Source organism: Amblyraja radiata, chromosome 43 (assembly GCF_010909765.2).
Source record: "Amblyraja radiata isolate CabotCenter1 chromosome 43, sAmbRad1.1.pri, whole genome shotgun sequence".
NCBI classification, from domain to species: domain Eukaryota; kingdom Metazoa; phylum Chordata; class Chondrichthyes; order Rajiformes; family Rajidae; genus Amblyraja; species Amblyraja radiata.
The window spans coordinates 12605669-12630001 of record NC_045998.1 but is presented as its reverse complement, the minus strand read 5'-3'; the positions used below and the strand labels follow the sequence as shown (position 1 = coordinate 12630001).

Below are 24333 nucleotides of genomic sequence, written 5' to 3'. Positions count from 1 at the left end.
CTGTATTCACGCTGTATCTCTAAACTAAACTAATGCAACTGCATGCTGTCTGTCCCGCTGAGTTACTCCAGCTTTTTGTGTCTAACTTCGGATTAAAGCAGCATCTGCAGTTCCTTCCTACGCATTTCAGCTGCAGTTCCGTGTTCCGGCCCCAGAGAGATTCCTTGTGTGAAGGCAGCAAAGCAGTGGGACCAAAAGCTGCCTTTCCCTGACCGGGAATCGAACCCGGGCCGCGGCGGTGAGAGCGCCGAATCCTAACCACTAGACCACCAGGGAAGATGCCACTGAGGCAGACATTGTACTACTTCCTCTTGCAATTATTCACACGCATTCTCACCACTTTCCACACCTACAACACACACTAGCTGAACAAGTGTCTGCTCATCCCTAACTCAACTCTATGGGGCTCTGTGAAGATTATAGCTGCAATATTCTGCCTACGTCTGCTCTCCCGACAAACAACGGTGTGTCTAGCCGAGTGTGTCTCTGGCACCATCTCTGGAGAACATGGATATGTGCACTTAGTTTATTGTCACGCGTACCGAGGTACAGTGAAAAGCTTTTGTTGCATGCTAACCAGTCAGCGGAAAGAAAATAGGTTGCAATCAAGCCATTTACATTGTACAAATACATGATAAGGGAATAACGCGAACCCTGTTTAGTGCAGAGAAGGTTCACTGGGATGGCAGGACTATCATATGAAGAAAGACTGGATAGACTCGGCTTGTACTCGCTAGAATTTAGAAGATTGAGGTCTTATAGAATCGTACAAGATTCTTAAGGGGTTGGACAGGCTAGATGCAGGAAGATTGTTTCCGATGTTGGGGCAGTCCAGAACAAGGGGTCACAGTTTAAGGATAAGGGGGAAATCCTTTAGGACCGAAATGAGAAAAATAATTTTTCACACAGAGAGTGGTGAATCTGTGGAATTCTCTGCCACAGAAGGTAGTTGAGGCCAGTTCATTGGCTATATTTAAGAGGGAGTTAGATGTGGCCCTTGTGGCTAAAGGGATCAGGGGTTATGGAAAGAAGGCAGGTACAGGATACTGAGTTGGATGATCAGCCATGATCATATTGAATGGCGGTGCAGGCTCGAAGGGCCGAATGGCCTAGTCCTGCACCTATTTTCTATGTTTCTATGCAAGATAAAGCCAGTAAAGTCCGATCAAAGATAGTCCGAGGGTCTCCAATGACGTAAATAGTTGTTCAGGGCTGCTCTCTGGTTGTGGTTGGATGGTTCAGTGGTCCAATAACAGCTGGGAAGAAACTGTCCCTGAATCTGGAGTTGTGCGTTTTCACACTTCAATACCTTTTGCATGTGACAATGAATGTGAACTTGATGTTAGAGGGGAGAAGAGGGAGTGGCCAGGGTGTGATTCATCCTATATTATGCTGCTGGCCTTGCCGAGGTAGCGTGAAGTGTAGATGGAGTCGATGGAAGAGAGGTTGGTTTGTGTGATGGTCTGGGCTGCGTCCACAATTCTCTGCAATTTCTTGCGGTCTTGGATGGAGCTGTTCCCAAACCATGCTGTGATGCATCCCCAATAAAATGCTTTCTACGCCGCATCTGTAGAAGTTGACGAGAGTTGTTGGGGACATGCCGAACTTCCTAAACCTTCTCAGGGAGTAGAGGCGTTGCTGTGCCTTCTTGGTCATCGCTTCAATGTGGGTGGACCAGGAGAAGATGTTGGTGATAGTTACTCTAATAACGCCCCTGTCCCACTTGGGAAACCTGAACGGAAACCTCTGGAGACTTTGCGCCCCACCCAAGGTTTCTGTGCAGTTCCCGGAGGTTTTTGTCAGTCTCCCTACCTGCTTCCACTGCCTGCAACCTCCGGCAACCACCTGCAACCTCCGGGAACCGCACGGAAACCTTGGGTGGGGCGCAAAGTCTCCAGAGGTTTTCGTTCAGGTTTTCTAAGTGGGACAGGGGCAGTAGGAGTTTGGAGTTTTCAAAGACACTCTAATTCGTGCCTATATTAGTAAAGCAGCATCTGCTGTTCCTTCCTACACATAGCACCATGTCTGCTTCAGTGGCACCTCCCCTGGTGGTCTAATGGTTAGTATTCGGTGCTCTCACCGCCGTGGCCCCTGTTCAATTCCTGGTCAAGGAAAGGCAGTTTTTGGCCCCACAAGGGATCTCCCTGGTGGAGGAACACGGAACTGCAGGTGCTGTTTTACAAATATACACACAAAGTGCACCTGTCCATGTCCTCCACATATCCACACCCTAAACGTCACCTGTAAATGTTCTCCTGAGAAGCACAAGGAACTGCAGATGCTGCTTTACAAAAAAAAAAGACACAGAGTCCACCTGTCCATTCATGTTCTCAACAGATGCTGCCTGAGCCGCTGGCTTAGAAACATAGAAATTAGGTGCAGGAGTAGGCCATTCGGCCCTTCGAGCCTGCACCGCCATTCAATATGATCATGGCTGATCATCCGACTCAGTATCCTGTACCTGCCTTCTCTCCATACCCCCTGATCCCTTTAGCCACATCTAACTCCCTCTTAAATATAGCCAATGAACTGGCCTCAACTACCTTCTGTGGCAGAGAATTCCACAGATTCACCACTCTGTGTGAAAAATGTTTTCTCATCTCGGAACTGCCGTTACTCCAGCACTTTGAGTCTTTTCCTTCGAGACTGGCACCTGCGGTTCCTTGTTTCTCCAGACCACCAGGGAAGCTGGATTCAAAAGTCAGAGATGACCATGGAACTTGTCTACTCTCGGCAGCCAAGTTCACTCTGTCTCCCCCCACGTCAGAAGCTCCCACTCCCGCCGTGAGGGGAGTAGACTCCTTCACACCACCGATGAAGAACCTCAGACACACACAAAGTGCCGGAGTAACGAAGCGGCTCAGGCAGCATCTCTGGAGACGGGCGACGTTTCGGTTCGGGATCCTTCTGCTCACATCAGACAAGGGGATGGGGATGGCAAGACTCATGGAATTTCAATTCCTTATCTCATAGATACAAAGACAATAGGTGCAGGAGTAGGCTATTCGGCCCTTCGAGCCAGCACCGCCATTCAATGTGATCGTGGCTGAATATGTCCAGGATCCAGCAAACTGAATACACAGGATGTTGGAGTAACACAGCAGGACAGGAAGCATCTGTGTACAACATCAATAGGGGCACTCACTCTGTGTCTATATTTGTAAAGCAGCATCTGCAGTTTCTTGTAACAGGTGGCGCAGCGTAGGGTTGTTGCCTCACAGCGTCGGAGACCCGGGTCCGATCCTGACTACGGGGGCTGTCTGTACGGAGTTTGTACGTTCTCCCCGTGACCTGCGTGGGTTTTCTCTGGGATCTCCGGTTTCCTCCCAAACTCCAAAGACGTACAGGTTTGGTTTGTGGTAATGGTAAAATGTTCTTGGTGTGTGCAGGGTTGTGTGTGTGGGGATCGCTGGTCAGCGTAAACACGGTGGGCCGAAGGGCCTGTATCCACGCTGTATCTCTAAACTAAACCAACACATCTGCACCTGCACCAACACAGTGAGCAACAGCGGAAATTGGAGGAACAGCACCTCATATTCCGTCTGGGGACCTTGCGTCCTTATGGCATTAACATTGAATTCTCCCAATTTGGCTAGCCCTTGCTGTCTCCTCCCCTTCCTTAACCCTCTAGCTGTCTCCTCCCACCCTCCCATCCGCCCGCCCTCGGGCTCCTCCTCCTCCTCCCCTTTTCCTTCTTTCTTTTCCCCACCCCCCATCAGTCTGAAGAAGGGTTTCGGCCCGAAACGTCGCCTATTTCCTTCGCTCCATAGATGCTGCTGCACCCGCTGAGTTTCCCCAGCAATTTTGTGTACCTTCGATATTCCAGCATCTGCAGTTCCCTTTTGAACACAACACATCTGCATGCTGTCTGTTCCGCTGAGTTACTCCAGCTTTGTTGTGTCTAATTTCGGTTAAAAGCAGCATCTGCAGTCCCTTCCTGCACATTTCATCTGCAGTTCCGTGTTCCTGCACCAGAGAGATTCCTTGTGTGAAGGACAGCAAAGCAGTGGGACCAAAAGCTGCCTTTCCCTGACCGGGAATCGAACCCGGGCCGCGGCGGTGAGAGCGCCGAATCCTAACCACTAGACCACCAGGGAAGCTGCCACTGAGTCAGACATTGTACTACTTCCTCTTGCAATTACTCACACTCATTCTCACCACTTTCCACCCCAACAACACACCAGCTGAACAAATGTCTCCTCATCCATAACTCTGCTAAAATTACAGCTGCAATATTCTGCCTACGTCTGCTCTCCCGACTCAAACAAGTGTGTCTAGGAGAAAGACAAAATACGGGTAGCATATCTGGAGAACATAGATATGTGCACTTTCTGTCTATATTAGTAATCCAGCATCTGCAGATCATTGGAATTGGAAGGAACTGCAGATGCTGATTTATACCAAAGATGGACACAAGTTCTGGATTAACTCAGTGCGACTGGCAGCATCTCTGGGGAGAAGGAATGGGCGACATTTTGGATCGAGACCCTTCTTTAACTCCTCTTCTCCATTGATGCTGCCTGAGCCGCTGGGTTACTCCAGCACTTTGTGTCTATCACTGGTATAAATGATCATCTGCAGTTCCTCCCTATTATAAGGAACCACATATGCTGGTTTACTAATATATCCCACCACTAGTCATATATTTCCATCTCCACCCCTTTCCTATATTCTATACTTATCTATACTCCCAAGCCTTTCCTGACGTCCTCTGAGTGAGGGTACATGTATATATGTATGTCGTTTGTTTTGTTGTGCTATTCTTATAACAAATGTAAAGCACTTTGGCCAACGAGAGTTGTTTTTTAATGTTATATAAATAAATGTGACTTGACTTGACTTACCGCAGAGACCATGCCCTCTGCAACTCACTGGTTAACTTGTCCCATCCCACCCAAACCGCCCCCTCCCCAGGTACTTTTCCGTGCAACTGCAAGAGATGCAACATGTCTGTCTGTATCTCTTCCCTCGACTCCGTCCAAGGACCCCAGGTGAGGCAGAGGTTCATTTGCACCTCCTCCAACCTCATCTACTGTTTCCAGACTATTTTCAAATAGGGGAGAGAATCCAGAAATCGTCGAAGCAATGGGACTTGGGAATGCTGGTGCAGGATTCCCAAAAGTTATTCTCCAAGTCAAATCATTAGTAAAGAAATCAAACTCAATTATTTCAAGAGGGCGTGTATACTAAAACAGGGATGTAATGCTGAGACAATAGACAATAGGTGCAGGAATAGGCCATTTGGCCCTCACCGCCATTCAATGTGATATGGCTGATCATCCCCAATCAGTACCCCATTCCTGCCTTCTCCCCATATCCCCTGACTCCGCTATCTTTAAGAGCCCTATCTAGCTCTCTATTGAAAGAAAGGTTGAACAAGTTAGGTCTTTATTCTTTGGAGCGCAGAAGGTTAAGGAGGGACTTGATAGAGGTCTTTATAATGATGAGAGGGATAGACAGAGTTGACGTGGATAAGCTTTTTTCATTGAGAGTAGGGAAGTTTCAAACAAGAGGACATGATTTGAGAATTAAGGGACAGAAGTTTAGGGGTAACATGAGGGGGAACTTCTTTACTCAGAGAGTGGTAGCTGTGTGGAATGAGCTTCCAGTGGAAGTGGTGGAGGCAGGTTCGATTTTATCATTTAAAAATAAATTGGATAGGTATATGGACGGGAAATGAATGGAGGGTTATGGTCTGAGTGCAGGTAGATGGTACTAGGGGAGAATAAGTGTTCGGCACGGACTAGAAGGGCCGAGATGGCCTGTTTCCGTGCAGTAATTGTTATATGGTATCCAGAGAACCTGCCTCCACCGCCCTCTGAGGCAGAGAATTCCACAGACTCACAACTCTCCGAAAAAAAGTGTTTCCTCTTCTTGCCTTATGCTTTTTTTATTCTTAAACTGTGGCCCATGGTTCTGGACTCCCCAAACATTGGGAACATGTTTACTGCTTCTAGCATGTCCAAACCCTTAATAATCTTATATGTTTCAATAAGATCTCCTCTCATCATTCTAAACTACAGAGTGTACAATCCCAGCCGCACCATTCTCTCAGCATATGACAGTCCCGCCATCCCGGGAATTAACCTTGTAAACCTACGCTGCACTCCCTCAATAGCGAGAATGTTCGTCCTCAAATTAGGGGACCAAAACTGCACACAATACTCCAGGTGTGGTCTCACTAGGGCCCTGTACAACTGCAGAGGACCTCTTTGCTCCTATACTCAACTCCTCGTTATGGAGGCCAACATGCCATTCGCTTTCTTCAATGCCTGCTGTACCTGCACCCCCCCCCCCCCCCCCCCCCCCCCCCCAGATACCACAGTACTTGCCCTTTCACCAACTTGACGCATTTAGATAGTAATCTGCCTTCCCGTTTTTGCTACCAAAGTGGATAACCTCACATTAGTCCACATTAAACTGCATCTGCCAGGTTATGGGGCTCAGAGGGAAAGTTAGATCAGCCATAATTGAATGGCGAAGTAGACTTGATGGACCGAATGGCCTAATTCTACTCCTGACACTTGTGACCCTATGACTCCGAAAAATCGGCAAGACCAAGCGTAGGCTCGGCAATTGTTTCGCTGACCTCCTCCTCTCAGTCCGCCGAAACTTACCTGACCTCCCGGTTGCCAAACACTTTATCTCCCCCTCCCATTCCCACGCTGAACTTTCTGTCCTGGGCCTCCTCTGTTGTCAGTGAGGCTCAGTGCAACTTGGGGGAACAACACCTCAGTTTGCTTGGGCAGCTTACACCCCAGCAGTATGACTATAGACTTCTCTAACTTCAAATAACCCTTGCTTTCCCTCTGTCCCCTCCCCATCCCGTTTTTCCCCTCCCAGTTCTCTACCAGTGACTGTTCCCGATGACATTGTATCTCTGTTTGCTTTGTTGTCACCTTCTCCGATCTAATGGTCTATTCTACATTTTCCTTGACCTCCATCTCTTTTGATCTCATACACTTCCTTATCTCAGTAATGGGCCTGTCCCACTTAGGCAACTTTTTAGGCAACTGCAGTGAACCATGCAATCGCCACATGGTCACCCCATGTTCGCGGGCGGTCGCCTTCATGGCCGTGAGGAGTTCCCGCATTCTGGGAACTAGTCGCGGCCTCATTATGCTCGCCGCAAATTTTTCAACATGTTGAAAAATTAGCGGCGACTAGAATGAAACCGCCATGGAGAGTAGCAAGAATTCTCGTGCCGTAGGTGGGCTGCCAGGAGGTCGAAGGTTCTTGTAGGTTGTAGCCGGTGCTGACCGGTGAATTTCGTTGGCTCATTGGGGGAAAAAAACATAAGCAGCAGTTTTCAGAACCAAGGATAACCGCCCGGTAATGTTCAATGTCCGCCGAGCTTCACAGCCGTGTATCTCTGGCTTCTTAAAAGTTGTCTCCACACCTTCTCTCCACCCCCCCCCCCCCCCCCCCCCCCTTTCCCCTCCCCACCCCCTTTTAAAGGACTTACCGCACACTGTGCTTTAGCCATCTTAATTATAACGCCAACCTTCCTGTTCATCGCGGTGTGTGTCTGTATCACCTTGGCTTTGCACCGTGTGAATTTCAGACAGCACTTCCCGCTCTTGTCATGTCCCCCGCCTTTGCGATGTGAGTGTGTGTACATACGCGTTCTACTCTGACAGTCGCCCGTTTTTCAGGCGACTGCTAGCAACTTGACAGTCACCAGCAGACATCTGAAAATTGGCCTTCTTGGGACAGGTTCATAACACTATCGTACACATAGGGACAATTTTACATTCATACCAAGCCAATTAACCTACAAACCGGTACGTCTTTGTAGTGTGGGTGAAAGCCGGAGTAAACCCACGCAGCACTCGCTCCACCTCTCCCTCCCCCTTTCTCTCCCTCCCTCCCTCCTTCTTCCTATTTCCCCCCTCCCTCCCTCCCTCTCTCCCCCTTGAGCCCACCCACCGTTGTGTAAAATCAAGGCCAATCCCAATGTAACTGCAATCCCACTGGTAACCTTTCACCACTAGGCATATGCAGAATTCTACCACTGCCTGAAAGATAATCAAAGGCTTGACAACCACCGAGAAAGAGAATTCCAAAGACTCATTGTTATACGAGAATTGTCCTGAACATTCTGTGACCCATAGCGCTGTGGCCATAGCGCTATATGTAAAGCCCATGACGCTATTTTGTCCTTGAGACTCTTGAAAGGCGGCCATAAATAAAATTTATTATGTGTAAAGCCCATAGCGCTCCAGATGGTAGCGCTATTTCGAGAACCCATGGCGCTGTAGCCGACAGCTCTTCGTTTAAATTCACACGGGTTAAACTGACAGCGCTGTGTTTAAACCTGGAGCGGGACAGGCAGCGACTGGAGAGAAGGAATGGGTGACATTTCTGGTCGAGACCCTTCTTCAGACTGAACTGAACTCCGTATTTAAAATCCGTATTTAACACAAAATCCTACATCCGTATTCTAATGGCATTTCCGTACAAAATACAGAAAATCCGTACTACTTGGCAGCTCTGCGCAGGTCATGGGGAGAACGTACAAACTCCGTATAGACAGCACCCATAGTCCAGATCAAAACCGGGTCCCTGGCGTGGTAATGGAACAAACCTACCGCTGTGCCACTGTACAGCCCAGATGACATGTATAATTTATGCAACACATGCATGACTTATGCTCCATTTGCATGATTTATGCGCCCCGCATGCATATTACCGTGGGTGTGTTGCCCACTTGCTGTGCCGTTGATGCTGAGGATTCCCCATGGACCTGCAACTCCCGCACCAGTGGTGGTGACAGTGAACTCCCCTCCCCCGCTCCACCCCCATGGAACCACCACACGCCCGTCTGACAGCTCACCCCGTTATTCCATCGTTAAATTCACATTCGTTTATTGTCGGGTGTACTGAGGTACAGTGAAAAGCTTTTGTTGCATGCTAACCAGTCAGCAGAAAGACAAAATATAAATACAATCGAGCCATTTTCAATGATAAGGGTATAACGTTTAGTGCAAAGTAAAGAAAGAAGAAATGTTGCTGTAGGAGTAGAGATTATAAGAGTGTGGGGCGATTGTAATATGTGATTGTAGATCTGTTTCTGTCACTAGCGCACACACAAAAAAAAAATGTGCCTGGTTTGTGAGCCATCTTGGAAGCAACTGCCCTATCCCCCAGCAGACTTGGAGAGGGGGAAGGAGGGAGGGGAGGAGAGAGGTCTCTGTGGTCTGTCCTGCTTTGTGAATCAGTCTCTCCCTCCCACCCCCAACCCTCCAGCGTTGGCTGGTGTAAGGGTGGAGAGAGAGGGGAAGAGGCGTCTGCGAATCCTTCACTCCCCCCTTCGCTCCAATTTTTCCGCAGTCTGGGACGGGAGAGAGGAGACTAATGGCCCATCCTGCGGGTGAATAATTTTCTCCCCCCCCCCCCCCCAGTCTGTTAGAGAGGGTCTGTCGTATTAAGGGCCAGGGGAAGAGTGGAGGGTGGGGGAATGGAAAAGGGGGTGGAGGATGCCCTCCTGAGGGTATAATTCTCTCCCCACACCAGCCTCATCAGTCTGTCTCTGGGGGTCTGTCCACTCGGGGGAAGGGGAGCCGCAGCCTCCTGAGGGAGTGCAGGAAGTGTGCGGGGGGTGGGGGGAGGCGGTGGGGGAGGGGGAGGGGGTTCTCGGGGGCGGGGAGGAGCTGCCGGCAGTGCAGGTGGAGGCCCAGGTCCCGGGCTTGGGGCTGGGAGAGACTCAGGAGTTTCAGCAGCCGCGTGGGGAGAGTCTGTGGGGAGAGGAGAGGTAGGTTAGTGGGTGGAGAGTCTGAGCCCTGACCTGACCCACCGAGGTGTGACCCCACACCCACCAAGATGTGACCTCTGACTCACCGAGATCCAACTCCTGTGCCACCGAGATCTGACCCCTGACCCCCACCATGACTGACCCATGACCCACGCCGGCCCTCGCTGAGACCGACCCCCTTCACACCAGACCCGACCTTCCGACCCCTGACCTCCGCAGTGACCCAACACCCCTCCCCCAGGGCACCAAAACACATTTCCCCCCACAGAGCCCAGCGCCCGATCACCAGGGCCCCCTCCCTCTCCCCCAACACCTCACCCTCTCTCCGACGCCCCCACCCCTTGCCTAACACCCCCTCCCCGTCACCCACCTGCGGCTCCAGGCTGCTCCAGCGAGAGTACTTGTGGTCACCGAGGAGGGGGCAGCCCAGGGCCTGGGCCATGTGGACCCGCACCTGGTGCCTCACCCCTGGGGGGGAGAGAGAGGGAGAGGATCACACCGGCGGCAGTCTCCCTCTGCCAGGTACGCTAACCCTACACCCACCCAGTCTGTGTAAACCCCTCCACCCACCCAGTCTGTGTAACCCCCCCAGCCCCTACACCCACCCAGTCTGTGTAACCCCTCCAGCCCCTACACCCACCCAGTCTGTGTAACCCCTCCAGCCCCTACACCCACCCAGTCTGTGTAACCCCTCCAGCCCCGACACCCACCCTGTCTATGTAACCCCTCCAACCTCTGCACCCACCCAGTCTATGTAACCCCTCCAACCTCTGCACCCACCCAGTCTATGTAACCCCTCCAGCCCCTACACCCACCCTGTCTATGTAACCCCTCCAACCTCTGCACCCACCCAGTCTCCGTAAACCCCTTTGGCCTCTGCACCCACCCCCATTTCTGTAAACCCTCTCCGGCCCCAACACTCCTCCCCGTCTCTTGCACCCCCTCTGTTCCCTCCACCCCTCCCTGCTCCTACACCCCTCCCAGGCTGTGAAACACCCTCCGGACCCTACACCCTGCCCCTATCTGTAACACCCCCCTGGCCTCAACTCCCCACCTGGTCTCTGTAACTCCCTGCAGACCCAAATCCCATCCCTGTCCCCATCACCCCCTCCTCCCCTCCGTGAACCCCTCCGGACCCTACACTCCTGCCCGTCTCTGCAATGTCCTCTCCTTACTGTCACCCCCACTCCTCCTCCCGCCCACACGTGGCGGGGACCCACCTGTGAGGGGCTGCACCTCCACCAGGGCGGCGGGCCCAGCGGTCGCCAGCACCCTGTAACGTGTCACAGCCGGCAACGCAGAGCGATCGCCACCCACGCTCACCAGCTGCCCCTCCGCCTCTCCCACCCGAAACCGGGGAGCCAGAGCCATCTGAGAGAGAGAGAGAGAGGGAGAGAAGGGGAGAGGGGGTAGAGAGAGGGAGGGGGGAGATAGAGTTGGGGGGGAGAGGGGCAGGGGGGAGAGAGGCAGGGGGGAGAGAGAGGGAGGGTGGAGAGAGAGGTAGGGGGGGAGAGAGAGAGGGGGTGGAGAGAGGGAGTGGGGGGAGGAGGGGGAGAGAGAGGGACTGGGTAAGATTGGCGCGCGCGTCGGGGCTCGGGACTAGAGATTTAGGCCCTTGAGAGAGGGAGGGGGGAGAGAGGAGGGCCCGAGGAGTGTCATTATGGAATTATTTGAGAGCACTTTAAGAGTGATTTCTGAGTTATTTGCATGAGATTTATGTGCGAGGTGTGTGACATTTGTACGCTTTGTGTAATTACTGAATAATTAGGTTATTCGGTCACGTCAAATTCAGGGGAAAGGAAACTAGAGATATGGACGATGATGTGGAGAGATTTGTAACAATGAATGAAAAATATGCAAAAAAGATGAAACTTTTTTGCATATCTTTAATTTATTGTTCAATATCTCTCTACATCATCATCTATATCTCATTTCCCTTTCCCGTGACATTCAGCCTGAAGAAGCGTCTCGACCCGAGATGTCACCCACTCCTTCTCCACCGAGATGCTGCACGTCCTGCTGGGAATCTCCAGCATTTTGTACAGTATAATTTGTATGTGCTTTATGTATGGCCCTGACCTTGAAGTGCTTCCTGGGCCTGCTGGCCTCTCGCTCCACCAGAGGGATGTCGATCACTCCTTGCGACGGCACCGGGACCCCCACTGTCACCACCCTGGGGGGAGGAAGAGACACAGGGAGGGTCAGTGCTTGTGGCGGGAGGAGCACGGCCTTTTGGCCCATCTCCTCCCCGATGCCTCCTGGCGCCCGTCCCATCATCCCGGGTCTGGCCCCTACCACTCCCATCGCCTTTGCTGCTCAAATGTCGTCTCAATGCTGTAACTGCGCCGGCCTCTCTCCCCCCTTCCACACCATCCTGGCCACACACTCATCTCCCTGCTACCTTCACGTAGAAGGCACAGGAGCCTGAAGACTGCAACAACCAGGTTCATGAATAGCTACTTCCCCACAGCCATCAGGCTATTAAACCTGGCTCGGACAAAACGCTGATTATTAATTATCCATTATCTGTTATTTGCACTTCATCAGTTTATTTATTCATGTGTGTATATATTTATATTATGGTATATGGACACACTGATCTGTTTTGTAGTAAATGTCTACCATGTTCTGTGTGCTGAAGCAAAGCAAGAATTTCATTGTTCTGTCTGGGACACATGACAATAAACTCACTTGACTTGAACTTGAACGGTAGCTCGTCCCACACACCCACCGTGGAGAACCGGCCCATTTACATCTCTCCCCTTAGACCTGTGCCCTCTAGATTTACACTCCCCTCCCCTGGTGGCTAAAGACTGTGACCATCCACCTTCTCTACGCCCCTCGTCATTTTATAAACGTACATAACTTCATCCCTCAGGCTCCAGTGACATGTCCCAGCTTGTGCGGTCTCTCCTCATACATCTTCTCTGCACCCTTTCTAGCTTGACAACATCTTTCCTACAAAATGGTGCCCAGAACTGAACACAATACTGCCAATGCAGCGTCACCAACGTCTTATACAAGTGCAACATGACCTTCCAACTTCTATTCCCGTACTTCTGAAGTTTAAGGTAGCATCTCACCTAACCCAGCCCCCGCCCAGTTTACTCCCGCACCCTGCCTTTCTCCCCCCCAATCCCTCCCCAGTGCACCACCTGGACTCACACCTATTTCTCTCTCTCACTCACTCCCCCCGCCCCCCAACACCACTCCCCTCCCAACACATCCCACCCCCCTCCCAACACATCCCACCCCCCTCCCAACACATTCCCCCTCCCAACCAACCCTTCCCGCTGCTTTCCTCCCTCTGGCTTCACTATTTGCAACTCTTGAATCCTGTCTCACACCTTCTGTTCTACAGGAGGCTACAGAAAAGTGGTGGACAACGCCTGGTCCATCACAGGTACTGACTTCCTATTGTTTTGTATTGTATTGTCTATATTACTAAAACTCTGTTCTTGACCGGTTTTGGCGATCTGTGCTGCGATTTCCGAGAGAACGCCACCACCTACGGCCGTCATTTTTGGCCACCTCGCTCAGAGCCCCCCTCCGCCGTATGTGTGCCGAGGATTTTTCCCGTCGATGAAATATGACAGAGATATTAATGTTTTTACAAAATTCCCCATTCCATGCTGCCCCCGCTGGAGGCAGGAGAAGGGACTATAAAACCAGGAAGTGGTGTGCCTCAATTAGTCTCTGCAAGCTGGAGCTCTGTCAATTAGTCTCTGTCACTCTGAGCTCTGAATGACACTGAACAAATGTCTACAGCACTGTGAGTACCCTTAATTTGGTTTGAAAATGAAAATATAGTTAGTTGGAAGTAAAAAAGCACTGCCTGCAAATGGTTGTTTGGGTTGAATTAAAAAGGCACTCTCTCTCGAGAGAAGAGGAAACACGCGGGAGAGAGGAGGGAGCGGAAAAAGTAAGCGCCAACCAAAGCATAGACAACGAGAAAAAGCAGATACCTGCAAACACGCATAAACGACTCCCACCCTCCTCTCTCACCCCCCCCCCCCTCTCTCCCCCCCCTCGCCTCTCTCTCCCTCTCCCCTCCCCCCCTCTCCTCTCCCCCCCCCCCCCCCCCCCTCTCCTCTCTCCCCCCCCTCTCCTCCCTCTCCTGTGTGAAGGAAGGGGAGGGGGAGGGAGTGCTGGGGGATGAGGGGAAATGAGCCGTGCCTGCACAGTTGGGGGCTATGCGTGAGTGGTGCAATATTGCGTTGGGGGGGCGGGTTGCATTGGGGGAACGGGTGAGTGGTGGAATATTGCATTGGGGAAGGTTTGCGTTGGGGGACTAGGCCTCCCGTGTGACAGGGTCTATTTGGTCTAGTATTGTATTCAATTTATTGTCATTATCTCATATTAGCGACAACGAAATGAATTTTCCTTAGTCAAGTATCATAAAAAATAAATAAATAATAAATAAATAAAACATATTTAAAAAATTTAAAAAGCACAAACACATTAGTCCACGACACAACATAATCCCCACCATCAAAGGGATCTACAAGAGGCCACAGAGTGTGGTGGACTCTACCTGGTCTATCACGTACTGACCTCCCCACCATCGAAGTGATCTAGAGTCGAATACACACAGTGGTGGACACTGCCCGGTCCATCACGTACTGACCTCCCCACCATCGAAGGGATCTAGAGTCGAATACACACAGTGGTGGACACTGCCCGGTCCATCACGTACTGACCTCCCCACCATCGAAGGGATCTAGAGTCGAATACACACAGTGGTGGACACTGCCCGGTCCATCACGTACTGACCGCCCCACCATCGAAGGGATGTGCATGGGACACTGCCTCTAAAAGACAGCCAATATCTCCAATGACCCACAGCACCCTGGCCACGCTCTCGTATCGCTGATACTGTCAGGAAGATGGTCGCGGACTTGAGAACCATGAGCTCCAGGTTCAGGAACAGGCTCTTCCCAACAACATTGCACAACACTAACCTCAACCTCACCTCAAGATTCCCTGTTTTCTCTCCCTCTTTTTTATTTAAAGTGGGGCTACATTAGCTACTCTCATGTGCACAGGAACTGTTCCAGAGTCTACAGAACATTGGAAAATGATCACCAATGCATCCACGATTTCTAGGGCCACCTTGTACTCTGGGATGCAGACTACCACATAATTGAAGCCCTAGTCAGCCCTCTGAAAAGCTGCTATAGATTCACTTCTAGGCTAAGACGGCATTGGTGCAATAGCTTATATATATTTTAGGCTAATATGCAATTTTTTAATGTATCTTTGTACTTCTTTGTACTGTTTGATGTGTTATATGGACCTGTGTCTGAAATAAAGCTTTAATAATAATAATAATATCAGGCCCTGGGATTTATCTGCCTTCAGTTCCAACAGTTCACTTAACACCATTTCCTGACTAATGTGGATTTGCTTCAGTTCCACTTTCCCACTAGAGCCTCGGTCCCCTAGTATTTCTGGGAGATTGGTTCTGTCTTCACCAAGGAAGACACAAACAAAGTGGTCTGCCATTTCCTTGTCTCCATTATAAATTCACCCGTTTCTGACTGTAAGGAACCTACATTTGTCTTCACTAATCTTTTCCTCTTCACATCTCTACAGAGGTTTTTATATTCCCCACAAGTTCTCTATTTCCCCCTCTTAATTAACCCCTTTGTTGAATTTTAAATTTCTCCGTCCTCCGGTTTGCTGCTTCCTTTGGACAATTTCTATGCCTCTTTCTTGGATTTAACACTATCCCTAATTTCCCTCATTAGCCACGGTTGAGTCGCCTTCTGTGTTTTATTTTTACTTCAGAGAGGGATGAACAATTGTTGTCATTCTTCCATGCAATCTTTAAATCTTTGCCATTGCATATTCAGCCTCAACCCTTTAAGTATCATTTGCTAGTCTATCCTCACCAATTCCCTCATCAGGGCCCTTGTCTCTGAATTAACCATGTCACTCTCCATCTTAATGCAGCATGCCACCATATTATGGTAACCATTGCCCAAGGTGCTTTGCATAACAAGATCGCTAACTAATCCTTCCTCATTGCACAATACCAAGTCTAGGATAGCCTGCCCTCTAGTTGGTTCCTCTACATATTGGCTTAGAAATATGTGTATACAGACACACTCCAGGAAAACTTCCTCCTCAATGTTACCAATTTGGTTAGCCCAATCTCCATGTAGATTAAAGTCACCCATGACAACTGCTGTACCTTTGCTACACACACCCCTAATTTCCTGTTTGATGCTATCCCCAACCTCACCACTGATATATTTGGTGGTCAATACACAACTCCCACAAGCATTTTCTGCCTTTGGCCATTTCGCAGTTCTACCCATACAGATTCTACAGCATCCAATTTAATGTCTCTCCTTACCATTGCATTAATCTCCTCTTTAACCAGCAATGCAACGCTATCTCCTCTTCCTTTCTCTCTATCTTTCCTGAATATTGAATTCTGAATTTGAGCCTGAAATCTGCAACATCCAGGTTCAGAAATAGCGTCTTCCCCACAGCCATCAGGCTACTAAACTCAACTCGTACAAAACTCTGAACATTAATAACCCATTGCACTTTAATTTCATTGTCCTATCTGGGACACATGACAATAAACTCTTGAATAAACCCCAGGTCCCTCAGATCGGCCGACTTGGGGCTGCTGAATATCCCGCGGTCTAGGCATAAGCTTAGGGGCGACCGCGCCTTTGCGGTTGCAGCTGTAGACTGTGGAACAGCATCCCCCTTCCCATCAGAACTGCCCCCTCCATCGACTCCGTTAAGTCGAGACTAAAAACTTATCTATACTCCCAAGCCTTTCCTGACGTCTACTGAGCGAGGGCTATATGTATATATGTATGTAGTTTGTTTGTTTATACTATTCTTATAACAAATGTAAAGCACTTTGGCCAACGAGAGTTGTTTTTTAAATGTGCTATATAAATAAATGTGACTCGACTTGACTTGAATCTACCCCTGCATGTTGAGCTCCTAACCTTGGTCACCCTGGAGCCATGTCTCCGTAATCCCAACTATATCATATCCATTAACAACAAACTGCGCATTCAATTAATCTACCTTATTACAAATGCTGCTCACATTAAGGCACAGAGCTTGCAGCCTTGTTTTAACATTCTTCGCCCTTATGGAATCATGATGTAATGTGGGCCTTTTTGATTTTTGCCATTGAAATCTCTGCCTTCCACTTTTACTTTTCTCCCTTCTATCTCTGCCTCCTAATCCAATTTTCCTGCTTTTTTCCCTCATAACCCTTGACAGCCGTTCTAATAAAGAATTTATCTATCTGCCAAAAAAAGATCAACTGACTTGGCCTCCACAGCCATCTATGGCAATGAGTTCCACAGATTCACCACCCTCTGACTAAAGAAGTTCCTCCTCACCTCCTTTCTAAAAGAGGGCCCTTTAATTCTGAGGCTATGACGTCGGGTCCTAGTCTGTCCCACCAGTAGAAACATCCTCTCCACCTATGCCTTTCATTATTCTGTAAGTTTCAATGAGGTTCCCCCTCAACATTCTAAACTTTCGCGAGTGGTGACCCAGTGCAGTCAAATGCTCATTGTATGCTAACCCACTTATTCCTGGAATTATTCTTGTAAACCTCCTCTAGACCCTCTCCGGAGCCGGCACATCCTTCCTTAGATATGGAGCCCAAATTTGCTCACAATACTCCAAATGCGGCCCGACCAGCCTTTGTACAACAGTAACGTGACACCACAACTTCCATACTCAGTACTCTTGACAGATGAAAGCTTTCTTGACCACTCTATCTGTGACACTTTTTTCAAGGATGTCTGTATCGGCACTCCTAGATCACCTCTGCTCTACAACATTCCCCAGAACCCTGCCATTAACTGTGTAGGTGCTGCTCTGGGTGAATGACAAAAATACAACACCTCACATTTATCTGCATTAAACACCATTAATGGTGACAAAGAGGTAGAGTTGCTGCCTTACAGCGCTAGCAGTGCCGGAGACCCGGGTTCGATCCCAACTATGGGTGCTGTCCGTACAGACTTTGTACATTCTCCCCGTGACCGCGCGGGTTTTCTCCGAGATGAGGAAGGGTTCGGACACTCACCAGAAGGTGGGCAGCAGCTGCTGGGTGCGGAGCTGCAGCTGGACGTCCCGGGCTGAGGCTGGGTGGGGGGCGAGCAGCAGCGCTCCGCTCGTGTCCTTGCCCAGCCAGTGACAGAGGTGCAGGGACCCTGTCCCCATCCCGTACAGCATCTGGGCCAGTGCCGGCAACGCTGCCCGGATACTGGGGCCCCCACTGGGGCAGTCTGCACCGGGAGGGTGGGGGAAGAGAGGCAGAAATTAATTCTTCAGTAACACCCACCGTCCTGTCACACACAAAGCTCTCTCCACACTGTCCCCTCACACACATACACCCGTGAGGTCAGACACACAGAGTGAAGCCCGCTACACACTGTCCCGTCATGCACACACCCCTGGGGTCAGGCATAAGCCATAGGAGCAGTATTAGGACATTCAGGCAATCAAGTCTACCTTGTCATTCAATCATGACAAATCAATTTTTCCCTCTCAACCCCATTCTTCTGCCTTCTCCCGATAACCTTTGATACCTGTACTAATCAAGTATCTGTCAATCACCGCCTTAAAAATTGCCCAATGCTCTGCTTCCACAGCCATCTGTGACAAAAATTTCCAGATTCACTGCCCTCCGACTCAAGAAATTCTTCCTCAACTCCTTTCTATAGCTACGTCCACTTATTCTGAGGCTATGGCCTCTGCTCCTAGATTCTCCCACTACGGAAACATCCTCTCCACATCAACTCTATCCAGGCCTTTCACTATTCGTTAAGTTTCAGTGAGGTTCCCTTTCGTCCTTGTAAACTCCAGCGAGTACAGGCCCAGAGCCATCATACACTCATCATTTGTTAAACCAATCATTCCTGGGATCATTATCTTCAACGTCCTCTGGATCCTCTCCAACGCCAGCACATCCTTCCTCAGATATGGGGCCCTAAACTACCCACAATATTCCAGTGCCTTACAAAGCCTCAGCATTACATCTCTGCTTACAAAGTGTAGTCCTCTCGAAATAAATGCTAACGTTACGTTTGCCTTCCTTATTACTGAATCAACTTGCAAATTAACTTTTTAGGAATCCTGCACCAACACTCCCAAGTTCCTTTACATCTCTGATTCCACATTTCAAAATGTGGATAACAAATATGTCTGAAATGTTACATCTTGAAGAAATGAGACTCCTCCTGTTAGGCAAAACAGACCAATTCTTAATGATTTGGTCTAATTTTATCAAGCATATGGTGCAACACCTTAGAAATTAAACGTTTCAGAACCGGATGAAGGGTGGATAAAGATATTAAATAGGTATATCTCTCTCAATCTCCATATTGTTATTTCCTTTCTGTCTCCCTATGTCTTTATTTATTTATTTTTTTTCTTCTCTTTTTTCTACTCTGTCTCCTTCTACCTTTTCTTTGGGTTTTCTTTACTATCTCACAAACTAACACTACGGCTTAGGATATTCTTTTATCTTCTATCTTGACTACTCATTTTCTGTTCTATTTGGTTAAATTTGAAAAAAGTTGTACAGGCACTGTATTATCTCATGATGTATTAGATACTTATGTACTACATTATTGTCCTTACTTCTAATAAAAATAATTTAAAAAATAAAAATAAACAGTCAATTAACCTAAAAAAAATAAAATAAAAAAAATACATCTGATTTCCAAATCCTCTCCCCATTTAGGAATTAGTCTCATGCCTTTATGCATGATTCTGCACTTTGCTACGCTGTATCCCATTTGCCAGTTCTTTGCCCACTCTCCCAACCTGACTAAATCCTTCCGCAGAGTTCTAGCTTTTTCTGCACTACCTGCACTTCCACCTGTCTTGATATCTGCAAAGCCTTTAATTCCCTCATCCAAATCATTAATCATTAATATACAATGGGAAGAGTAACGACCCCAACACTGACCCCCTGCGAACACTAGTCACTGGCAGCCAACCAGAAAAAGCTCCCTTTATTCCCACTCTTTTCCTTCTGCCATCCTGCCTTGTTTCTTCCCTCAAATACCATGGGTTCTCAAAAATGCTGGAGAAACTCAGCGGTTGCAGCAGCATCTATGGAGCGAAGGGGATAGGCAACGTTTCGGGCCGAAACCCAAAGAGCTTCGGCCCAAAAAAGTTGCCTATCTCTTTCACTCCATAGATGCTGCTGCACCCGCTGAGTTTCTCCAGCATTTTTGTCTACCTTCGATATTCCAGCATCTGCAGTTCCTTCTTAAACACCATGGGTTCTCATTTTCTTTAGCATCCTCACTTATCAAAGGCCCTTCTGAAAATCCAGATAAAAAAACATTCACTGTCTATCCTGTTATTTACTTCTTCAAAGAATTCTAACAGATTTGTTAAGACAATACCACCCCTTCACAAAACCATGTTGACTTCGATCCATTTTCTCATATGCTTCTACGTACTCAGAAATTTCAGTCTTTATAATGGACTCCAAAATCTTACCAACCACTGGTCAAGCTAACCAGCCTACAGTTTCCAATCTTTTGCTTCACTCCCTTCTTGAACAGTGGCATATCATTTGTAATTTTCCAATCCTCTGGAAACACTCCAGACTTTATTGATTCTCGAAAGATCACGACCAATGCCTCCACAAGGACGAGTTGCACCCTGGTCACTCCCTCTTTTTCCCTCTCCCATCAGGCAAAAAGCAGAGAAGTGTGAGAACACACACCTCCAGATTCAGGGACAGTTTCATCAGCTGTTATCAGGCAACTGAATCATCCTACGACAACTAGAGAGCAGTTGTGAACTACCATCCACCTCATTGATGACGCTTGGACTAGCTTTGATCAGACTTTACCTTGCACTAAACGTTATTCCTTTATCATGTTTCTATACAGTTTACAAGGTTTGATTATAATCAAGTATTGTCTTTCCCCTGACTGGTTAGCATGCAAGAAAAGCTTTTCACTGTACCTCGGTACACATGACAATAAACTAAACTGAACTGACCATTCTCTGAAGCCGCCTCTTTCAGAACCATGTGGTGTAGTCCATCTGGAGACCTTCAGACCTATCAGCCTCCCAAGCACATTCTCCATAGTAATCGCCACTGCACGAACTTCTGCCCCCTCTCTTCAATTTCCGGCATGTCACTAGTGTCTTGCGCTGCAGAGACTGACATAAAATACCTATTCAGTTCATCTGTTATTTCTTTATTCTCCATTATCACTTCTCCAGCATCATTTTCCAGTGGTCCAATGTCCACCTTTGTCTCTCTCTTACTCTTTATATATCTGAAGAAACTTTTGTTATCCTCTTTTATATTAGAGACTTGCTTACTTTCATATTTCATCCTTTCTCCCCGTATTGCTTTTGTAGTCACCTTCTGTTTTTTTAAATCTTTCCAATCCTCCAGCTTCCCACTAATCTTTGCAATATTATATGCCTTTTAGTTTTATACTGTCTTTGACTTCCCTTGTCAGCCAAGGTCACCTTCTTCTCACTTTAGAATCTTTTTTCTCTTTGAAAAGAAAAGATCCTGGTGCTTCCAAATTATTCCTCCGAAATTCTTGCCATTGCTGTTCCACCGTCATTCCTGCTAGTCCCTTTCCAATCAGCTACAGCAAGCTCTTCCCTCATGCATCTGTAGTCTCCCTTACATACCTGATCTAATCATCCCCCGCTCAAATTACAGGTTGGATTTTATCATATCATTATCACTACCTCCTAAGGAATCCTTTATTTTAAACTGCCTAACCAAAGGGAGTTTTAGTGCGTTTGTTACGCAATGCCAAATCCAGAGTTGCCTTTTCATGAGTAGACTCGAATACAAGCTGCTCTAAGTAACTTCAGATTTAAAAAACGTTCTTTTCGGAAGGAGATAAGGAGAAATTTCTTCAGTCAGAGGGTAGCGAATCCGTGGAAATTCTTTGCCACAGATGGCTGTGTCAGTCGATATTTTTAAGGCAGAGATAAATAGATTCTTTTGTACAGGTGCCAGAGGTTATGGGGAGAGGGCATGAGAATGAAGTTAGGAGGGAGAGATAGATCAGCTATGATTGAATGGCAGAGTAGACTTGGTGGGGCAAATGGCCTAATTCTACTCCTATCTCTTATGATTCCAACACCATCTACGAGTTTGCAGATGACGCCACTGTGGCGGGTTAGATCACTGTACGCTGCCTTTCTTTCATGTCGATTGTATCGCCCGATGAAACACACTCCTGGACACACACACACACACACACAACTCCTGGCCATGCCTCACCTTCCATCGGGAGCCCATACGGTTTATCCACCACCACCAGGTCTGGGCTCTGGAAGAGCATACGCTCCCTCAACACCTTGGCCAGCACATTGGGATGGACCCGCTGTAGGGGACGGGTCAGTTTCCTCAGCTGCTGCCCGACGCTGGGTGGCTCGCTATTCCCTTCCTGGTCCCAAAGGAAGGAGAAGCAGAGAGTCAGGGAAGATGGGGCGGTTGGGCGGCTGGATGGAGGGGAATGGAAAGGAGGAAGTTGGAGCAAGAAGGGTGGGGAAGAGGGCAGGAGTGGGGGAGATCAAGGAGAGGAGTGATGGGGAGGAGAGGAGGGAATAGAGACAGTGATGAGGAGATGGAATAGGGATGGGGAGAGATGGGGCGAGGGGAGAGATGGGGGGGGGGGGAGACGGAGGTGGGGGGATTGGACGGGTGGGGGAGCGGAGACGGGGGGGGAGCGGAGACGGGGGGGAGCGGGAGACGGGGGGGGGGAGACGGAGGTGGGGGGATGGACGGGGGGGGAGCGGAGACGGGGGGGGGGGAGCGGAGACGGGGGGAGCGGAGACTGGGGGGGGGAGGGGAGACGGGGGGGGGGAGGAGGGGAGACGGTTGGGGGGGGAGGGGGAGACGGTTGGGGGGGAGGGGAGACGGGTTGGGGGGGAGGGGAGACGGTGGGGGGGAGGGGAGACGGTCTGGGGGGGAGGGAGAAGGGGGGGGGGAGGGGAGAAGGTTGGGGGGGAGGGGAGACGGGGGGGGGGAGGGGAGAAGGTGGGGGAGGGGAAAGGAGAGAAGGGGGGGGGGGGGGAGGGGAGAAGGGGGGGGGGGGGGGGGGAAGGGGGGGGGGGGGAGGGGAGCAGGGGGGGGGGGGGAGGGGAGAAGGGGGGGGGGGAGAGGGGAGACGGGGGGGGGAGGAATGGGAGACGGGGGGGGGGGATGGGAGCCGGTGGGGGAGGGGAGGGGAGACGGGGGGTGAGGGGAGGGGAGACGGGGGGGAAGGGGAGACGGGGGGGGGAGAAGAGACGGGGGGGGAGAGGCGGGGGGGGTGGGGAGACGGGGGGGGAGGAGGAGAGGGAGACGGGGGGGGGGGGGGGAGGAGAGGGAAGACGGGGGGAGGGAAGAGGTGGAGATGGGGAAGGAGGAACCGAGCAGCATCAACGCGGGTCCGGCCGCCATTACCTGAGGCTCCGTTTCCCGCCGCAGCCGGGCCGCGAGCTCCGCCGCCGTGATCGTGACCGCGGGCGCGACACCGACACCGACACGCGCGCTGCGCACCCGCGCCCGCAGCAACCGGCCCAACGGCCGCGCCATCACCACTTCCGGACTTCCCGCACCGCCGGAAGTGGCGACCAGGCAACGAGTCCTCTGGCCCCAGCCCCGCCCCCTGCCCATGGCCCCGCCCCCGGCCCTAGCCCTGCCCCCCGAACGGCCCCGCTCCCGACCATAGCCCCGCCTCCGACTATAGCCCTGCCCCCGACCATAGCCCCGCCCCATAAAACAAAGCCCCGCCCACTAGCCATAGCCCGGCCGATACAACAAGTCCCGCCCCATAAAACAAGCCCCGCCCGCTAGCCATAGCCCGGCCCATAAAACAAGCCCCGCCATCTGGCCGTAGTCCTGCCCCCTGGACACAGCCCCGCCCCTGGACACAGCCCCGCCCCCTGGACACAGCCCCGCCCCCTGGACACAGCCCCTGGACACAGCCCCGCCCCCTGGAACACAGCCCCGCCCCCTGGACACAGCCCCGCCCCCTGGAAACAGCCCCGCCCCCTGGAAACAGCCCCGCCCCCTGGACACAGACCCGCCCCCTGGACAACGCCCCGCCCCCTGGACACAGCCCCGGAGGAGGGAACAGGTAGTATTAACAAGATTGAGGATAAGACACACTCACCTGAACAGCACATTAAAAATATTGGGAAAACACCCTACTGGGCTATGTGAGGAATGCCATCAACCAGAAACAGTTCAGCATGCCCTAGTTGCATGTAGGAGATATGAGACAGAAAGAGGATTTATGATCATTGAAATGAGGAAAATTGGATTGACAGAAATATCAGTAAAGAACATTCTAGAGTGTGGAGGGAAAGGAAAAGGAATAAAGTTGTTGTTTGATTTCTTGAGGGCCTCTGAGCTTATAAAAAGGATCTAATATAAAGACATGACTACTGTGGAATGAAACCAGAAGGTGGCAGCAATGCAACATTGCGGATGCCGGCTGCCGTAAAACTCCAAAGAAGAAGAAGAAGGAGAAGAGGCGGCGATTAGGCTTGAGGCGAGAGGTTTAGTTGAGGTGAGTTGTGAAATTTAGCTG

General features: G+C 50.1%; 1 protein-coding gene and 2 non-coding genes across 3 annotated transcripts; all 3 read right to left on the bottom strand.

Moving 5' to 3' along the window:
• Nucleotides 1–204: 204 nt before the first annotated feature.
• Nucleotides 205–276, bottom strand: trnae-cuc. Its single transcript has one exon. It is a non-coding gene; the product is annotated as a tRNA-Glu (tRNA).
• Nucleotides 277–4025: 3749 nt separating this feature from the next.
• trnae-cuc lies at nt 4026–4097 on the bottom strand. The gene has a single exon. It is a non-coding gene; the product is annotated as a tRNA-Glu (tRNA).
• Nucleotides 4098–8843: 4746 nt separating this feature from the next.
• rpusd4 (RNA pseudouridine synthase D4) lies at nt 8844–23385 on the bottom strand. The gene is made up of 7 exons (XM_033014624.1): nt 23202–23385; nt 22035–22200; nt 17835–18036; nt 11834–11927; nt 10975–11125; nt 10125–10222; nt 8844–9737 (listed from the first exon to the last, which is right to left on the bottom strand). Exons 1-7 carry the CDS (start codon nt 23331–23333, stop codon nt 9522–9524), a joined length of 1059 nt encoding a protein of 352 aa, XP_032870515.1. The 5' UTR covers nt 23334–23385; the 3' UTR covers nt 8844–9521.
• Between the last annotated feature and the right edge of the window lie 948 nt (nt 23386–24333).

Excerpts from the sequence above, each read along its gene's own strand:
- rpusd4 (XM_033014624.1), bottom strand. The coding sequence starts at position 23,333 with ATGGCGCGGCCGTTGGGCCGGTTGCTGCGGGCGCGGGTGCGCAGCGCG. Across the intron at positions 11,126-11,833 it reads GGCCCAGGAAGCACTTCAAG|ATGGCTCTGGCTCCCCGGTT; the intron begins GTCAGGGCCATA and ends TCTCTCTCTCAG. Across the intron at positions 10,223-10,974 it reads GGAGGTGCAGCCCCTCACAG|GGGTGAGGCACCAGGTGCGG; the intron begins GTGGGTCCCCGC and ends TCTCCCCCCCAG.